This window comes from Lacerta agilis, chromosome 18 (genome assembly GCF_009819535.1).
Source record: "Lacerta agilis isolate rLacAgi1 chromosome 18, rLacAgi1.pri, whole genome shotgun sequence".
In the NCBI taxonomy this organism is placed as follows: domain Eukaryota; kingdom Metazoa; phylum Chordata; class Lepidosauria; order Squamata; family Lacertidae; genus Lacerta; species Lacerta agilis.
In genome coordinates this window covers 9,908,545-9,928,502 of record NC_046329.1, presented here as the reverse complement: position 1 = coordinate 9,928,502, position 19,958 = coordinate 9,908,545, and the positions used below count along the sequence as shown (strand labels likewise).

At 47.4% G+C, this 19,958-nt stretch overlaps 1 protein-coding gene across 1 annotated transcript in view; it reads right to left on the bottom strand.

Annotated features, from left to right (window-relative positions):
* Nucleotides 1–3,504: 3,504 nt before the first annotated feature.
* Nucleotides 3,505–19,958, bottom strand: part of ATP8B3 (ATPase phospholipid transporting 8B3) — a 43,635-nt gene continuing 27,181 nt past the window's right edge. Inside the window, exons 19-28 of the mRNA XM_033136923.1 lie at nucleotides 18,625–18,736; nucleotides 17,808–17,883; nucleotides 15,807–15,948; nucleotides 13,172–13,442; nucleotides 12,069–12,292; nucleotides 10,851–10,934; nucleotides 9,682–9,921; nucleotides 7,286–7,424; nucleotides 4,637–4,767; nucleotides 3,505–3,778 (exon numbers count right to left, since the gene is read on the bottom strand). Of these exons, the coding sequence (XP_032992814.1) occupies nucleotides 3,521–3,778; nucleotides 4,637–4,767; nucleotides 7,286–7,424; nucleotides 9,682–9,921; nucleotides 10,851–10,934; nucleotides 12,069–12,292; nucleotides 13,172–13,442; nucleotides 15,807–15,948; nucleotides 17,808–17,883; nucleotides 18,625–18,736 (1,677 nt within the window). The 3' untranslated portion in view covers nucleotides 3,505–3,520. The remainder of the gene's footprint in view (nucleotides 3,779–4,636; nucleotides 4,768–7,285; nucleotides 7,425–9,681; nucleotides 9,922–10,850; nucleotides 10,935–12,068; nucleotides 12,293–13,171; nucleotides 13,443–15,806; nucleotides 15,949–17,807; nucleotides 17,884–18,624; nucleotides 18,737–19,958) is intronic.

Genomic DNA, 19,958 nt, shown 5'->3' with positions numbered 1-19,958 from the left:
TTTTGTTACCAAGTGGGCGAGGAAGGCTGTTTTGTAGCAATGCAAATGACCCTGTTTCAAAATTCCAGAGCCAGTTTATGCTCCTGTGTTTCATTCCTGCTTCTCTTTACCCAGGTGGCTTAGGAAATTTAATTTAAACGTTATGGGTAATACGTATTTATTCGCTCTTCCTTCTGTGTCTTTGCCATTCTATACTTCGGTTCTTTTCAAAATGGTCAGTTTAATCTTTAGCTCTCTTTTTTTTACTAAGTCTTATTTGTTGGCACTTTATAAAATAAAATAAAATAAACCCAAAACCAAAACACCACCATTATGAGGGGTGGGGTGGAAAGGGGGAATAACAATGTTGCTTGGAGCTGGTTTTCAGCATTCGAGAATCCCGCTTGAAACTTCTCGACAGATTTTTGAAAGGAAACCAAAAAAGTGAAAAAAGGAAAAAAAAAACTAAGAGAGAGAGAGAATAATTCTATTTCTTTTTTTAATTGCTATCTGCTGTTCCATGTGTGTTTGTATGTCTCTACAGCTTTTGGGTTTCTTCAATAAATTATTTTTTGGTCATTCAACTAAGCTTCTGCAGTTCGCCCGTGTCGTTGACTTTTGCCACTGATGCTACGATGATGATAATGATGATGATGATGATGATGATGATAATAATAATAATAATAATAATAATAATAATAATAATTTATTTATTTATACCCTGCCCATCAGGCTGGGTTTCCCCAGCCACTCTGGGCGGCTTCCAGCAAAATATTAAAATACAATAATTCACCAAACATTAAAACTTTCCCTAAACAGGGCTTCCTTCAGATGTCTTCTAAAAGTCAGGTAGCTGTTTATCTCCTTGACATCTGATGGGAGGGCGTTCCGCAGGGCAGGAGCCACCACCGAGAAGGCCCTCTGCCTGGTTCCCTGTAACTTGGCTTCTCTCAGTGAAGGAACCACCAGAAGGCCCTCGGAGATGGACTCTCAGTGCCAGGGCTGAATGATGGGGGGTGGAGACGCTCCTTTGGGGGCTAACAGCGACTATAACCCAGACACTCTGATTTCCCAGTGAAAGTTTATTAGCTTCTAGCCAGGCGCGTGGGAGCAAAGGGGGCCAATCTGTGAGGGCAAACTGGGCCCTGCCCCCAGCAACCTACACCTAACAGCTGCTGCTGCCTGCCTTCTTCCCTACTGGCAAGCAGTCCAGGGTTGGCCCTGACACACTCTTCCTCCTTAGTCTAAGTTTCGCCTTTGCAGAGCTCAACAGCAGGAAGTAGGAGGATGGGGACAAAGCTAGCAGCCCTTGGCTCCAATTTTCATTGGCTCTAGCGCCACCTGCTGTCCGGCTCCCTGCCTCCTACCCCATCAATGCCCAAGGAGCACCAGGCTAACACATTGGCGGTATCTGGTCTGCCCTTTCGAACACTGCCAGAGGAGGAACACTGCTCGCTGCCCGGCAACCCCCAGAACACACTTCCTGCAGACGACAGGTCTGTGTGGCTCACGGCCCAAAGAACAGAGGACCAGCCATAATTTTTCCCCGTTTTTCTTTCCCCAAATCAGTTTTATTTCAAAGTGCTGGAGAGTGCAATAAAAAAGGGTGGGGTGGGGTGGGTTAAGGATGCCTCTGGACAGAACCTCTGTTTGGAGTTGAAGCCCTTGTGCATCGGAGATTCTGCTGCGAGGCTTCCCCCCTCCTCCATCCCATAATAACCAAACTGCCAAACTGCTGCAGTCTTGGGAGGTTTCGCTCTGTTCCAGTACTGCATCCGTCCAGCAGAGGGCAGTCTTATGTGCAACAGCCAACACCAGACGCATCGCTTGGGTGCCCTCTAGGGGCTCTTGCCAGTAATGCAGCAGCATTGTGACCTGATTTCGTTATAATAAGAATTTTAAAAACAAAACAAAAAAAACACCTTCATGGAGCTTTGTCAAGCGGGTTACTGCTGGAGGTGGCTTTGCTTCACTAATTAAACTGTTCTTTTTTTAAAAAAAAAAAAAGTTATGTATTGATTTTAAAGAGGCAGCTCCTGCTTTTCTTGCAGCAAGAAATTCGAGGGGGGGGGGAAATGTGATTGAAAACAACTAATGTTACAGGAGAATAGAGACCCCCTGACAATTATGATGCGGTGCTTAAAAATACCTTCAAGGACACCCAGGCGCATATTAAAAGCTGCCGGAACATAGAACAGCCAGATATAGGGGCAGTCTACCTCCGAGCAGCAGATGCTGAGGTCCAGCAACTTGGGGAGGCTGGCGGCCTTCGCAGTCTGTTTGCGAGCTTCTCCACCCCAGACACCCGACAGTTTGCAGCTGAATGCTGGATTTGATAGAATTCGGGTCGGATCCGTCAGGGCTCTTATTGGGTTATGAATGACAGCTGGGCAGAACCTCCATGTTCAGAGGCAGTCTACCTGCCGGCGGTGGCAGTGGCTGTGTGTCAGCTTCAGAGCCCTGGCCATGCGATTCCCAGAGAAAAAACAACAACACTTGGAGTTGGTCATTGTCGAAAACAGGACGCCGGGCTTGAGGGGACCCTGGGAAGTCCATGCTCGTTTTCTTAAGAGGCATTTTTTTTGGCACAAAAATAATTCCTGCGATTCCTGCATTTGCAAGGGGTTGTCCCAGATGCCCTTTGGGAGGTCCCTTCCAACTGTACAATACTTGGATTCTTTGGACAGAGGACAGAGAGGGATGTTTGAGTTCTTGCAGAAACTGGCCTACGGTACGAAGGTTAAATTTTACATTCGAAGCTCTGTCCACTTGCCTCTAGTTCTGGCTACTGCTGGTATGTATCCCCTGGAAGGATGCTCAGAAACCGGGGTGCCAACTTGAATAAAATATGGGGGGGTGGATAGAGCAGGCAAGCCCCACCCCCAATAATCAATCACATGATGCGGTACGCGCGCACACTATCTGAATGGCAATGCACATCAACTTTGCAGGGTCCAGCCTCCTCAAACTTTTTTTGGGGGGGAGGGGGGCAATGATCGCTTGGCCCCTAGAAGTTGGCTCCTGTGCTCAGAAGTGAAGGGGAAAAGACCCACCCTGCTCGAGGGTTCTCCTTTCTGCCGGCACGTCTGAATTCGGTGCCCCTGAATTAAAAAAAACAACAACAACCATAAGAACCAGGCACCGGGGTTGTCAATTGGAATGCTTTCTGTGGGGAATAAAGTTTCAGATCGCAATGCCCCGGAACTTCCTGAATGAGTATTCGCAACGTCGATGTGCTTCTTCCACACCACAATTATGGTGCGAGAGCGCAACGGAGTCGTCGCCCAATGTCTGCTGGCGCCCGTGTGAAAACGGCGGCGGTTTCCGTGCAAGGAAACGTTGGGCGTGCCGGGATTCGAACTCAGAGCTGCTACCTCCTGCGGGCTGTGCTTCAGGTCTCGGGAGCCCTCTTCAGATGCCAAGGGATGAAGATTATCTGGCACTGGTCCTTATGGCTACTAGCACACACACACACACACACACACACACACACACACACACACACGAACACACAGATATCAAGGCCTTGCTCTTCTCCTGGTCAACAGAGATGGAGCTTCTCCCCTGCAGAGGCACCATCTGCAGAGGGGGTGTCTTTGGGGCTGCCGCCAAAGCCGTTCAGTTGGCTGCGGACACGGGGGCCTTTGCCCCGCAGACTAGCGCCTCTGGAGATGAGGTCTCCGTAACCTTCCTTGTGGGAGAAGGCGTAGCAGGAACGTCTCAGGTGCGAGTTCCTTCGGATGTGAGAGGTCAGCTCCACTGCCTTTTGCTTCTCCTGCATGTCCCGGGCTTGCAGCACCTGAAAAGAAATTAATAATAATAATAATAATAATAATAATAATAATAATAATAATAATTTATTTGTACCCTGCCAATCTGGCTGGGTTTCTCCGGCCACTCTGGACGGCTTCCAACAAAGATTAAAAATACGTTAAAATATCACACATTAAAAACTTCCCTAAACAGGGCTGCCTTCAGATGTCTTCTAAAAGTCAAATAGTTGCTTATTTCCTTGACATCTGATGGGAGGGCGCCACCACCGAGAAGGCCCTCTGCCTGGTTCCCTGTAACCTCGCTTCTCGCAGGGAGGGAACTGCCAGAAGGCCCTCGGGAGATGGACCCCGGCGTCCGGGATGAACGATGGGGGTGGAGACGCTCCTTCAGGGATACTGGGCCAAGGCTGTTTAGGGCTTTCAAGGTCAGCACCAACACTTTAACATAGGAAGCGCTATCTTTTTAAAACTTTTTCTGCAGAACCTTTTTATTAAATTTTGCAAATTTAGCAAATTCCTTTAATCGACCATCAGAGCAAATCTTCCATATCTGTTGACTCTCCAATGCACCCTTCCATGGTGTCCCCCCCCCCAACCATGTATTACTTATATTCCCCCCATGATATACAGATGGGTGGGGTATACATAAATTATCATTATATTATTATTCACACTTCCAGCAAACAGCTGGAACACTTTGACACGTTCTAAAGAATTACGCTGAACTTAGATACCATTGGCACATAATTTTGTGTTGGTTTTCTTGAAGGCCAACGAAGCAGTCTTCCCAACAAGACTGCACCAAAGGATTCCCTCTAAGGGCCGAACGCTTTGGCGCTGTCCTTCAGCACCCAACTCTGGGGAGATTGCCAAACAACGCTCACCTCCGACATGGTTGTGGGGCCGGCGAAACTCCGCACAAAGCGGACGGTGAGGGAGGGGATCGTGTTCACCACAACGCAGAGCAGGACCACGAAGAGAGACAGCGGGTCCGTCAGCGCGTTCTTGGTGGCATCTGGAGGAGAAAAGAGTTTCCCAGTCAGCTCAGGAATGTCCGAGGGGGTCTTCATATGTTGGGTGGCAAGGCAGCCGAAAGGACTGTGTCTACCCAATTGCAAAGGAAACTCAAGAAATGGGCCTTTAAAAATATCTCATAGAATCTAGACTCTAGAATCCTCCCTGCCATTCATACTTAGGGGAAAACGTGAAAAGGATCCAGGGGTTTTAGTAAACCACAAGCTTTACAGTTAGTAAACCACAAGCCACATAAACCTGGACAACACCATTACTGGTCCCAACAACATCAAACACACCATCTCAGGACTATTTAATTGCTCATCTTCCAACATTATGTATGCAATCAAATGCCAACAGTGCCCTTCAGCTCTCTATATTGGACAAACAGGCCAAACCCTACGCCAAAGGATAAATGGACATAAATCTGATATCAGGAATCCCAAGACAGAAAAATCAGTAGGAGAACACTTCAGTCTCCCAGGACATTCTATACAAGATCTCAAAGTAGCTGTCTTAACACAAAGGAATTTCAGAAATAGACTGGAAAGAGAAGTGGCTGAATTGCAACTAATCACCAAACTTAAAACCATGGAGAAACCTGGTCTGAACAAAGACATTGGATTCTTATCTCATTATACATAACATAGCTATCTTTAGCCATATCACCCCTTGCCTTTCCCTGCAAGACTAATTGCAGCCGTTAAGAGTCGTCAACAGGTTTTCCACACCTATCAGCCGATCACCCATTCCCACCACCCTTCTGAGTAATACCCCTCCCCACTCCCTCACTATATATAAGGGTCTGGTGACTTCTGTTTCAGTGTATCTGAAGAAGTGTGCATGCACATGAAAGCTCATACCAAGAACAAACTCAGTTGGTCTCTAAGGTGCTACTGGAAAGAATTTTCTATCTTGTTTCGACTATGGCAGACCAACACGGCTACCCACCTGTAACTGAAGCTTTACAGTGTGATGCTGCAGCAAAAATAGGTAATACTATTCTAGTTTGCATCAACAGGTCAAGGGAAGTCATAGTCCCGCTCTATGCTGCCTTGGTCAGACCACATCTGGAATACCATGTCCAGTTCTGGATACCACAATTTAAGAAAGCTATTGATAAGGTAGCATGTGCGCAGAGGGATCACGGGGTCATAGGACTGTTGAGTTGGGAGGGATCGTGAGGATCATGTAGTCAAATTCCTTGCAATGCAAGAACCTTTCGCCAAAGAGGGCAACCAAAATGGAAACCAAGCCATCTGAGAAACAGTTGAGGGAGCTGGGTATGTTTAGCCTTGGAAAGCGGAGACTGAGAGGAGAGATGACAGCCATCTTCAAAAACCTCAAGGCCTGCCACATGGAGGATGGAGCGAGGTTGTTTTCTCCAGCTCTGGAGGGTAGCACTCGAACCCACGGCTTCAGGTGATAAGAAAGGAGATTGTGGCTCAACACCAGGAAGGACTTTCAGGTGATAAGAGCTGTTTGACAGTAGAACGGACTCCCTTGGACCCGTTCAACCATTCCTCATCAGGCATAGTTTCTAGACCCTTGATCATCTTGGCTGCCCTCCTCTGCACACGCTCCAGCTTGTCAACACCCTTCCGAAATTGTGGTGCCCCGAATTGGACACAGTATTCCAGGTAGGGTATTTCAGTACAGGTGAAACTCGAAAAATCAGAATATCGTGGAAAGGTTCGTTTCTTCCAGTAATTCAACTTAAAAGGTGAAACTAATATGTGAGATAGACTCATGACATACAAAGCAAGATATGTCAAGCCTTTGCTTGTTATAATTGTGATGATTATGGCATACAGCTGATGAGAACCCCAAATTAACAATCTCAGCTTTGGGGTTCTCATCAGCTGTGTGCCATAATGATCACAATTATAACAAACAAAGGCTTGACATATCTCGCTTTGCATGTCGTGAGTCTATCTCATATATTAAACTCCAGTAGCTAATGAAAACAATTGCTTACATAAATGGACTTTTCCACGATATTCTAATTTTTCGAGTTTCACCTGTATCTATCTATCTATCTATCTATCTATCTATCTATCTATCTATCTATCTATCTATCATCTATCTATCTCTATCTATCTATCTATCTGTCTGTCTGTCTGTCTGTCTGTCTGTCTGTCTATCCATCTATCTATCTATCTATCTATCTATCTATCTATCTATCTATCTGATATTCTAATTTTTTGAGTTTCACCTGTCGATTCATAAAATATAATAATACAACTAGTGGAGTTGGAAAGGAACATCTGGTCCAACGCCCTGCAATGGAGGAATCTTTTGCCCAACGTGGGGCTCTGATTGGCCCTGGCTCCACCTACTGTTTTGGGCTCCCTGGTTCCTGCCCCACCACTCCCAGCGGGCGGTGGCCCTCCCTGCAGGGCAGGCAGCATGGCCTACATAGATCTGCCCCACCAATACCTCCCTGCTTCCCCCCGTACCACAAAGCAGCCGCCGTTTGTGCGCTGTGGAAGATCCGGGAGAGTTCCGGGAGTCCTTACCGGGAAACTGGAAAGCGACAGGGGCACTCCTGAAGGCTTGAAAACTTTGAGTGAGGTAGGAGAAGAGGCAGTAGAAAGCGATGCTGACGAAAATAGCCAGAACGGTCAGGACGGTCCAGAATTTGACTTCCATCATGCTCTGCCAGGGGAGATGCAGGGGAATAAGTCAGTGAAGCAAACTGCTTTTTAAAAAAAATATTAAAATCATTTTTTCGATACAAACATCAACTGCAAAAAACACATGCAACAAAAGCCACAATAACACTAATAACACAATTTGGCAATTCAGATTTAAATACACTGATATACAGGTGAAACTCGAAAAATTAGAATATTGTGAAAGCTATTGTTTTCATTAGCTACTGGAGTTTGATATATGAGATAGACTCATGACATGCAAAGCGAGATACGTCAAGCCTTTGCTTGTTATCATTGTGATTATTATGGTGCACAGCTGATGAAAACCCCAAAGTTGAGATTGTTAATTTGGGGTTCTCATCAGCTGTACGCCATAACCATCACAATTATAACAAATAAAGTCTTAACGTATCTCGCTTTGCATGTCGTGAGTCTATCTCATATATTAGTTTCACCTTTTAAGTTGAATTACTGAACGAAACGAACCTTTCCACGATATTCTAATTTTTCGAGTTTCACCTGTACCTACGACTGCACCTTTTTTAAACAATATTTTCCCACCTCTCTCTCCTCCCCCTACTTCCCACCACTATCCGCCTTATCGCTTAAATATTCGTTCCAGATTTCTTCATATTTGTCCATTCTTATTTTGCGTCGACATGCAATTCGTTTGTATGTAGCTCATCTGTCCATATTATCAATCCATGTGCTCAATGGAATCTTTTTTGCGGCTCTTCCAATTCATCATAGAATCATAGAATCATGGATTTGGAAGAGACCCCAAGGGCCATCCAGTCCAACCCCCTGCCAAGCAGGAAACACCATCCAAGCATTCCTGACAGATGGCTGTCAAGCCTCCGCTTCAAGACCTCCAAAGAAGGAGACTCCACCACACTCCTTGGCAGCAAATCCCACTGCCAAACAGCTCTCACTGTCAGGAAGTTCTTCCTAATGTTTCGGTGGAATCTTCTTTCTTGTAGTTTGAACCCATTGCTCTGTGTCCGCTTCTCTGGAGCAGCAGAAAACAACCTTTCTCCCTCCTCTATATGACATCCTTTGATATATTTGAACATGGCTATCATATCACCCCTTAACCTCTTCTCCAGGAGAGAAGGTTTTCATTAGCTGTTGTTTTTTTTTGCTTCTAATATATAATAACTGCTTTGACTAGTCTGCAGCCACAGGGATGTTGCTCGGCACCAGGGTGGATTTGATTTAAACCACGATTTAAATCACTAATCACATCCTGTGGGATGTGAAACACAGAGCAGACAAGTACAACATCCCTAGAGTGGACATTAAAAAGGGGGTGTCTGGACCAGCCAGTGGGATCTTCCTGTTTCCTCCTAGGCTGGTACAGACTTCCTCTGCATGCGGCTAGAGGTGGGCGTGACCTCACCTGCCCAGGTAACAAAACAGCAGGACTGGCAGCCATCTCTCTCTTTCTCTCTGACTACATTCACTGAAGAAGCAACATCTTTCAGCCAAGAGATGGCAAAGGGACTGTCTCTTTATGGGATAGATTCCAGGTATATTGCTTTTGTAACTTAAGTCTGCCTTCTGGGATCCATTTGTGAACAGAATGTGTGTAAGTAAACTCTTTATATGCTTTTATAGAAGACTGTGTCGTGTCTATCTTTTTATGAGGGACTAAAGGGGAAATTGCGGAACTCGGGTAGCGCTGTGGGTTAAACCACAGAGCCTAGGGCTTGCCGATCAGAAGGTTGGCGGTTCGAATCCCCGCCATGACGGTGTGAGCTCCCGTCGCTCAGTCCCAGCTCCTGCCAACCTAGCGGTTAAAAAGCACAAAGTGCAAGTAGATAAATAGGTCCCGCTCCGGCGGGAAGGTAAACAGCGTTTCTGTGAGCTGCTGTGGTTTGCCAGAAGTGGCTTAGTCATGCTGGCCACATGACCCGGAAGCTGGACGCCGGCTCCCTCGGCCAGTAAAGCGAGATGAGCACCGCAACCCCAGAGTCGGACACAACTGGACCTAATGGTCAGGGGTCCCTTTATCTTTACCTTTAAAGGGGAAATTACCAAGGAAACTTATTTTAGAGGCTTTAGCAAGCCTGAGCAAACGCATCCGCTGTGCAGGTTTAAAAAGGGGGGTGTTGCTCTGCTAAATTGTAGAACTTGCTAACACAAGTTGGAAAGGATATAATCAAATAATATACCCTCTCCTGCATCCCTGAACATTCCCAAACATCCAACACACACAAACACACACGGACACCCCCACCCACCCACCCAAAACTCACCTCGGCAATGACGGTGAATATTGCGGAGGTTGCTATTACCATGGCAAAGGACTGGTAGTCGCCGACGACGTGAGTGCCAGAATGGTCTCCCATGGCCCACAGAGTGATGAAGAAGTTAGCCAAGGAGACGAAAGAGCCATGAATGAAGCAGAGGCAGAAGATTCGGAAATTGAAAAAACGGTCTTTCTGACCTGCCTTGTAGAGCTCGGGAAATTGCAAACTTTTCTTGGCACTCACGTCCTGAATGAAAGGAGGAGAGAAAGAGAGAGGGGTCAGTTATTTTTATTGTTGATATTGTTATGAGTTTTTTTGGGGAGCACACTAAACCCTAAACCCTAAACTCTAAACCCTAAATCAGGGGTCAACAAACTTTTTCCACTGTCCCTCAGACCTTGTGGGGGGCCGGACTATATTTGGGGGGGGGAAATAATGAACGAATTCCTATGCCCCACAAATAACCCAGAGATGCATGGGGACTAGGAGAGGCTGCTGAGACCATGTAACACCGGTCCTGAGAGATCTACATTGGCTCCCAGGACGTTTCTGAGCACATTTCAAAGTGTTGGTGCTGACCTTGAAAGCCCTAAACGGCCTTGGCCCAGTAGACCTGAATGTGCGTCTCCACCCCAATCATCCAGCCCGGACACTGGGGTCCAGCTCCGAGGGCCTTCTGGCGGTTCCCTCCCTGCGAGAAGTGAGGTTGCAAGGAACCAGGCAGAGGGCTTTCTCAGTAGTGGCGCCCGCCCTGTGGAACGCCCTCCCATCAAATGTCAAGGAGATAAACAACTATCTGACTTTTAGAAGACATCTGAAGGCAAGCCTGTTTAGGGAAGTTTTTAATGTTCGATGTTTTATCATGTTTTTAATATTCTTTTGGGTGCTGCCCAGAGTGGCTGGGGAGGCCTGGCCAGATGGGTAGGGTATAAATTTATTATTATTATTATTATTATTATTATTATTATTATTATTATTATTATTACTACTACTACTACTACATTGCCCTGGTCTCTGAACGCTCCCTGTGGGATCAGCGGCATGATGTTTCTGAATGCCAACTGCAGTGGTGGGTCACTGTTTGGCATAGGGTTAGGGTTAGGGTTCAGAACCTGGGGGAGAATGGGATGAGTGGGTTTGGGTAGCAAACGCATCTACGGAAACGGCGGACTTACCTGTTCAAACAAGCCCATGCACAACACCGGGTATGAAGTGTAGAAGACATTGTAGAGGGCAAGGAACCAGCCCTCCAGCAGAGGCTGAGATGGAAGAGCAAAACCAGAGAGGATTAGATGGGTTTCCTTCACGTAACTTTGCATCCGGTGTTAGGAACCTATGACCCTCCCTATGTCACTGGACTACAACTCCTATCATCCAGCCCATGCCAGCTGCTGGGACCTACGGTCCAGTGACACTTGGAGGTTCACCGATGTTCGCCATCCCTGAACCAAGAAGAGGCATCCCCTTCGCTGAGGAGTGAATGTCTCTTCCGAACAGAGGCCGCCTTTCAACTCTTGAATGCAGTAGGGAATGAGACCTTCTCATAGCAAGGATGAGGGGCATCGGTGACCCTCCAGGTGTTGTCAGACTACAACTCCCATCATTCCTGACCACTGGCCATTTCTGGCTTAAAAGGCATATGCATTTTATGGAGAACACGCTACCTTATCAATTTACCTTTTCTCTCTCCCCATCTCTGTTTCTCTCTCACTCCATCTCTCCCTCCCTCCCTTCTTTCACACACATAAGTACACAGCTAGAAAAAGAGAACATCACATTGCACCGCCATTTATGAATCAGGCACCATTTTCCTCCCATGATGCCTTCGAATAGTGCTTGGTTTGTGCAGTTGGGGGGGGGGGAATGGTTACAAATCATCATCACCCTCTTATTATTATTTATACCCCATAGTTGCTGCTGGTTTTGCCACGACCAGGGGCAACAACAGTTAAAGAATAAAGCAAAACAAAAACACAGGACTCGAACCCAGGATCTTCCGCCTCACAGGTCATCATGCACAGTACCGTATCACCTCGGAAGCAAACAAAATGGCAGAATGAAAGGGTACGAACTGCAGGGAGAGGGCGGGGGAACCCCTTAAAATTCACGTGGAGTGCATAGTTTAAACTATGGAACTCACTGCCACAAGAGGCAGCAACGACTGCCAACTTAGATAGCTTTAAAAGAGGATTAAACAAATTTGCGGAGGTGGAGATGTCTATCAATGGTTATTCATCAAGTTAGAGGCAATAACACACCACTTGCTGGAAGCTGAAAGAGTGCACAGGAGATAGCTCTTGTTCTTCGGAGCCTGAGGTCATCTTACAGGTATCTGACTGGCCAGTGTGAGATGAGGATGCTAGATGAGCCCCTTGGGCCCTATCCCTTCTTACCTGCGCTGTGAAGCCAGTGTAGAAAGCAAACCAGATCTGCACCATCATGCCGGCGAAGGTCTTGTAGAAGAAGTAGCGGAGGAACTTGCAGATCCGGAGGTAGGACCAACGGCCGTGGACAAAGAGGAGTCGCTCCAGGTAGCGGAACTGAGCCAGGGCATAATCGCTGCACTGAACAGCCTGCATCCCTTCCTGCCCGCTAATCCCGACCCCGATGTCAGCAGCTGGAGAGAAAAAAGGCGATTGATAAGGTCAGTGGTTTTCGCCCCATGTGCCGTGGTACCTTGAGGTGCCTTGAATGTTGGCCAGGGGTGTTGCGGGCAACCCTGGCCTCTGTCCCTCTTTCCTTCCCTCCCTCCCTCCTCTGATGCCCTCTGGCGTTCCAAAACCAAGGCGCGCTTTCCCACAGCAAGCAATGCAAAACGCATTAATCCGTTCCAGGCTTTTAAAAACGACCCCCTAAAACAGCAATTTAACATGGGTTTTACTATCTAACGAGACCATTGATCCATAAAACGAAAGCGATAAACAATGGACTGCAGTCACACAATCCATCCGTCAGTAGCTGGACTGGGTTCCGCACAGTCACCAAAAAAACAAAAACGAGAAGAGCCGCAAAAACAGAAACGCAAAATAAACAGCAAAAACAGACAGACCTCAACTAACACTCAAATTGGAAGCGTAACACTCAAAACGGAGCAAGTTCGGCTTCCGGAAAAAAGTTCACAAACCGGAACACTTACTTCCGGGTTTGCAGCGTTTGGGTTCCAAGTTGTTTGAGTACCAAGGCGTTTGAGAACCAAGGCACCACTGTAATAAGAAAGGGGATACTGACTAAACATCTGGAAGAACTTTCTGACAGCAAGCATCTGTCATGGATGCTTTAGCGGAGATTCCTGCATTGCAGCTGAAGACCTCGAAAAGGCACCCCCAAACTCGGCCCTCCAGATGTTTTGGGACTACAATTCCCATCATCCCTGACCACCGGCCCTGTTAGCTAGGGGTGATGGGAGTTGTAGTCCCAAAACATCTGGAAGGGCCGGGTTTGGGGGTGCCTGACCTAGAAGCTCAAGTCTTCTCGGTCTCCTGGGAGCAGGCCTCACTTTTAATCATGTTGACGTCGTTGGCCCCATCTCCAATGGCCAACGAGATGGCTTTCTTGTGTCGCTTGACCATCTGAACGATGAGGGCTTTCTGTTTGGGGGTCACCCTACAGCAGATCACGGCCTGGCAGGTGGTGGCCAATTCCACAAAGGCTTTTTCCATCGCGTTTTCCTGGTCCTTCTCGGTCCTGTTGCGGCAGCAGCCAAAACGCTGCCACCATCTCAGCTTCTGTTCCTCCTTGGTCGATCCCTCCGTGTGGAAGATTTTATCCTGGGAAGAAAATGAGGAGACACCCAGTCAGATGGTCTTTATTTGTTAAGAGACCGCCCCGAATTCTCGGTTCCTGTCGCGGATTAATTGCCACTTGGGGGAAGATTTGGAGTACAGCGGTACCTGATTTGTTCCGGAGGTCCGTTCTTAACCTGAGGCGCGCTTTTGCTAATGGGGCCTCCCGCTGCTGCCGCCACGCGATTTCTGTTCTCATCCTGGGGCAAAGTTTGCAACCCGTCGCAACTACTTGGTATGTCCCGTGTAAGACCTTAAGGTCCTCAAATAATAATCTTTTGGCGGCCCCGAGCAACAAAGATGCTAGGTTGGCCTCAACTAGGGCCATGGCCTTCTCAGTATTGGCCCCGACTTGGTGGAACAGTCTATCACAAGAGACCAGGGCCCTGTGGGATTTGGCATCTTTCCGCAGGGCCTGCAAGACGGAGCTGTTCCACCTGGCCTTTGGGTTGGTTTCTGTTTGATATTTATGCTTCATTCTTTTATTGGTGGGTTATTTGAAAATGAGGCTGCAGTTTTAATATTGAATTTTTAAATTTGTATTTTAATCTGTTATTTTAAATTGAATGTGTTTATGTTTTTTGCTGTGATTTTAATTAGTGGTAGCCGCCCTGAGCCCGGTTTTTTTTTGGCTGGGAAGGGCGGGGTATAAATAATTTTTATTATTATTTATTATTATTATTACTTCTGGGTTAGCAGAGTTTGTAACACGAAGCGTTTGTAACCTGAAGTGTTTGTAACCCGAGGTACCGCTGCAGTGCAGAAGAAACAACCATGGAACTCAAACGCCTTGGCTCCCAAACAAATCGGCTCCCGAACAATCGGAACCCGGAAGTGAGTGTTCCGGTTTTCGAATGGTCTTTCGGAGACCGAACGTCTGAAGAGGCTTCCATGACTTCCAGAAGCCGCGCTTTGGTTTCAGAACATCCTGGAAGTCGAACGGACTTCTGGAACGGATTCCGTTCGACTTCCAAGGTACGACTGTATAGTGCATCAAATACATTGGCACTGTGAGGGTAGCAAACTCAGAGACGAATATGATTCATTCTCCATTCATTCATTCATTCAATTCCTGCATCGCCCTTCATCCGAAGATCACACAGGGAGTTTTACAATGCAGTGGTACCTCTGGTTGCAAACGGGATCCGTTCCGGAGGCCCGTTCACAGCATGAAAAGAGCGCAACCTGGAGCACCGTATCTGCGCACGTGCGCGGCATGATTCGGCGCTTCTGCAATTTAGCAATTCTGGGTTTGGCGCCTTCGTAACCCGTGCCGAACGCAACCAGAGGCGTGACTGCATAAAACCACGAAAACCCATGCCGTAATAACGAAAGAAAACATGGGCCGCAGATCTAAATAAAAGGGTAGGCTCGCTCGCTTTGCCCAGCTTCCATTTTGACTTGAAATCTTTATTTTGGGCTCCTCAGAAGTAGGTAAAGGCAGGAAGCGGGCAGGGGGAGCTCCTACCTGAGAGGTGCCTACCTGAGAGGTGTCAAAACTACGCTGGCTGAAAAGATGGCTATACTACCTGGAGGATATATATTTGGGGGGGGGGGTGGTCTGAAGCTCAACATCAAAAAAACGAAGATCATGGCCACTGGTCCCATCACCTCCTGGCAAATAGAAGGGGAAGAAATGGAGGCAGTGAGAGATTTCACTTTCTTGGGCTCCATGATCACTGCAGATGGTGACAGCAGTCACGGAATTAAAAGACGCCTGCTTCTTGGGAGAAAAGCAATGACAAACCCAGACAGCATCTTAAAAAGCAGAGACATCACGTTGCCAACAAAGGTCCGTATAGTTAAAGCTATGGTTTTCCCAGTAGTGATGGATGGAAGTGAGAGCTGGACCATAAAGAAAGCTGATCGCCGAAGAATTGATGCTTTTGAATTCTGGTGCTGGAGGAGACTCTTGAGAGTCCCATGGACTGCAAGTAGATCAGACTTATCCATCCTTAAAGAAATCAGCCCTGAGTGTTCACTGGAAGGACAGATCCTGAAGCTGAGGCTCCAGTACTTTGGCCACCTCATGAGAAGAGAAGACTCCCTGGGAAAGACCCTGATGTTGGGAAAGATGGAGGGCACAAGGAGAAGGGGACGACAGAGGGTGAGATGGTTGGACAGTGTTCTCGAGGCTACTAACATGAGTTTGGCCAAACTGCGAGAGGCAGTGAAGGATAGGCGTGCCTGGCGTGCTCTGGTCCATGGGGTCACGAAGAGTCGGACACGACTGAACGACTGAACAACAACAACGTGTGTGTGTGGAATGGGCTGCAAAAATACTTTCCATTTCTAGAATTTAAGTCTGGGAAGGAAGGAAGAGGGGTCCAGCAAAAATAGGTATCTTACCAGGAAGTCCCCGGTGACGACCAATGCTTTCTTGCCGTGCGGCCAGGAGGCTGGGGAGGAGAGGAAAGACTTCTCTTTGCAGAGGCCTTCTCTGCTGCTAGCTAAGCTGCCGTTGCTGAACCAGCCTTGCTCCAGGATCTCACTGCAAAACAAGGTGGGTGGTTGAAGGGCCAAAATCGAAACGCTGACGCATAGCTTCATATCACCAACATAATCACCGGCAAGTCGGATTAATGCATGAAGGGGTTAATACCATAGAGTAAGCTGGCCTGCCAGGCTTAGCTCACTGGGGGAGGGACTAGCTAACCAAGACTTTGATCCCTCTGTCTACCTGAGAAGGTCAACATGTGAGCTGGCTACTGTATTTTTCCCTCCATAGGGCGCACCTCGTTTTTAGAGGAGGAAACAAGAAAAAAATATATATTTTCTGGTTTTCCTCCTCTAAAAGCCCTGTTGTTTTGAGGATCAGCTAAAAGTTTGGCACCTTTTTTTGCAAAGGGAAAAGCCCTGTTTTTCTGAGGATCAGCTAAAAGTTTGGCACCTTTTTTTGCAAAGGGAAAAGCCCTGTTTTTCTGAGGATCAGCTAAAAGTTTTGCAGCTTTTTTGCAAAGGGAAAAGCCCTATTTTTTTGAGGATCAGCTAAAAGTTTTGCAGCTTTTTTTGCAAAGGGGGAAAAGCAAAGCTCCTTTTGCAAAGGGGGAAAAGCAAAGAGGAAAAGCCCCGTTTTTATGGGGTTCAACTCACATTTCTGCAGCTTCTAAAGGAAAGGGAGCCTTTTCTACAGTTTCCAGACAGATAATCTAATCAGCCAGTCCCATGTCGCTGGGGAAACAAACAACCTCCCTCTGCAGCACATTCAACAAAGGAGGGCGGGGCTGAAAGGGAGCCGGGACTCTTATCTCTCTCCCGATCTCTTGCTGGTCAGCTGCTGAGCGGGTCCTTTCAACACCCCCTTTTCTCTTTGTAAAATAAAAAGCATGATCCTCTTTTGGCCCCTGGGCAATTCAGCTCCAGGGACCACCATTCGCTCCATAAGACGCACAGATATTTCCCCTTACTTTTTAGGAGGAAAAAAGTCTTATGGAGCGAAAAATACGGTAAACTGGTTGCTGCAGCTTAGTTGCATGGCTTTAACAAGCCTCCCTTGGGTTCCTATACAGTGGTACATCAGTTCTCAAACGAAATCCGTTCCGGAAGCCCGTTGGGCTTCTGAAACATTCAAAAACCAAGGCACGGCTTCCCATTGGTTGCAAGAGCTTCTTGCACTCAGCAGAAGCCGCGCAGCACATTCAGATGCCGGAAAACATTTGAAAACAGAAGCATTTACCTCCAGGTTTTCGGCATTTGAGAGCCGAAACGTACGGCATCAGAGGCGTCCAGGAACCAAATCATTTAGGGACTTCCATCCCTTTGCAACTAAGCCAAGTTTTTTCTGCCTGTGCAACTTTTTTTCCCCCCAAACGCTGCGTGGAACAGCACATGGCTCTGACCTTTGAAGCGCTTGTAAGTAAACCATGGGTTCAAGTTACAAGACTCAACATCAGGAAGAACTTTCTGACAGGTAGAGCCATTCAACGGTGGTACGGTCTCCCTCGGGAGGTTGTGGACTCTCCAGGTTTCGAAGCAGAGGTTGGGTGGCCATTTGCTACGGATGCTTTTGCAGAGATACTTGCATTGCAGGGGGTTGGACTGGATGACCTTTGGGGATCCCTTCCAACTCTAAAATTCTATGCTCCTCTTATTTAACTAACCAAACAGGTTTATATATACATATGCTAGGCCTGGCGTGATCTGTTCCATGGGGTCACGAAGAGTCGGACACGACTGAACAACAACAACAATATATGCTAGGAGAAGCGGGAAACTTTGGAAGAGAGGGCATATTTTAAAGTTCTAACAGCCTGCATTTCCACTGCATGTTTTGTGGTTTTAAATCTCTGCTGGGGGTTCTCTCACCGGAGAGAACTTGCCCCAAACCTATTGCTCGGCAGACACCCATACCTGATTTCGCTCTCCTCCAGAATAGTCATATCGTCCGAGAGAAGTCGACAAGCAAACCCAATGTTGACGGCAGTCTCTGTGAACACAAGGAAAGAGCTAAAATGAGGTGAGGGTGCCCTGGTGTGCCAACAACCACGGCCGTCTTCAGCGTGTTCTTTGCTTCCGCTCTTGCACATTTAAAAGACTCTCTCAAGGCAAATCTATTTAAAAAATGTAGTATAAACACCGACGACCGGGAAACACTGGCCTGCGAGTGCTCCAGTTGGAGAACAGACTTTAGCAAAGGCGTCCTGGGCTTTGGAGACACTCGAACTCAGGGCGCAAGGGGGAAACGTGCTTAGAGGAAGGTGCGCTTGGCAAACCCTCACCGGGATCAGCTACCGCCCGGAAACCTATGTCCCCACTGCGGAAGGACGTGTGGACCCAGAACTGGACTCCACAGTCACTTACAGACTCATTGCTAAAACCATGTTATGGAAGACAATCTTACTCGGCTACGAGGGATCGCCAAAGAAGAAGAAGAAGAAGACCCCATCTTAGACCAAAGGTCAGATACTCGAACTCAGGACGCAAGGGGGAAACGTGCTTAGAGGAAGGCACGCTTGGCAAACTCTCACTGGGATCAACTCCCGCCCGGAAACCTATGGGAAGGATGTGTGGATCCCGAATTGGCCTCCGCAGTCACTTATGGACTCACTTTTGAAAACCGTGTTCATGGAAGACAATCTTACTCAGCTACGAGGGATCGCCAAAGAAGGGTGGTAAAGGCAGCCAGGTGGGGGCTGGTTGGTGGGACGGTTCCCCACAGATTCCTTACCTTGCTTGTCTCCCGTCAGCACCCACACTTTGATGTCTCCCCTTTTGAGAAGCTGGATGGTCTCGGGAACCCCTTCTTGCAGTTTGTCCTCGATAGCTGTGGCCCCCAGGAGCTGAGAGGGGGAGACCAAGGCGAGGCAATGATGGAACTGGAGTTAAGCCAGAAGCCTTTGGCCCCCAGCTCCTTCCTCGCTCGTAATAGGTACCTGTCAGGAGTAGCCCGGCTCCTCGCGAGGAGAGGGAGAGAGGAGGACAGGAGCAGGACAGGGAGAGCTCAGGAGCAGGACAGGGAGAGCTGCTCTTCAAGGGAAGACAACTACCAACCCTGGACGAGATCTTCACGTCTCGCTGTTTGAAGAAGTCACACAACATCCTGAGAGATCCCACCCATCCTGCTCACAACCTTTTTGAACTGTTGCCTTCGGGCAGAAGATACAGGATAATGAAAACTCGAACCACACGCCTTCTGAATAGTTTCTATCCAAGAGCTTTGATTGCACTTAATAATGATCTCAGGGTCAGTAGTAAGTAATAGTAAGCAGTGAGTAGTAAGGAATGAGACAGGCTTTTAGGTTATGCTATGCTTTTAATAGGTTATGTTATACTCTGGATTATGTTATGTTTTAATAGATTATGTTTTAATAAGGATGAGAGTGTTGGAGATATGTGCAAATGTGTATGGTAAATCCGGTCTTTGGGTGTTTGATTTTCGATGTTGTGTATACTGTGTATATACGGACAATGACAATAAATAAAAAAATAAAAATAAATAAAAAAATAAATAAGCTATAGGGAACCCGAGTCCCTTTTGCAAACGGACTCCTCCTCCTCCTCCTCCTCCTCCTCCTCCTCCTCCTCCTCCTCCTCCTCCTCCCTATCCGAGGAATTGTCTCCAAGCGAGGGAGCGGAGCAAGGGCTCCGTGACGCTGCAGAGAGACCCAGCACCACCATCCAGACAAGATCGGAGAGAAGCTCACAGCTTCCGACACAGGCCCAGAGCAGGGGGGGGGCTAGGGGACCCAGGAGACATCGTTTCAGGGTGCTGAAAATTTGGTGCTGGGCGGCAAGCCGTAGGAATGTACTTCCGGATTCTGATAAGTGATTGAACGGTCACGTTTTTGACTACAGTGGTACCTCAAAAGACGAATGCCTCGCACAACGAAAAACTCGCTAGACGAAAGGGTTTTGCGATTATTATTTTTTTAGGTGACTTGCAAGACAAATTTTTCTACGGTCGTGCTTCGCAAGACGAAAATTCCAATGCATTCCTATGGGAAACCGTGCTTTGCAAGACGAAATTTTCGCAATACAAAACAACTCGCGGAACGAATTAAT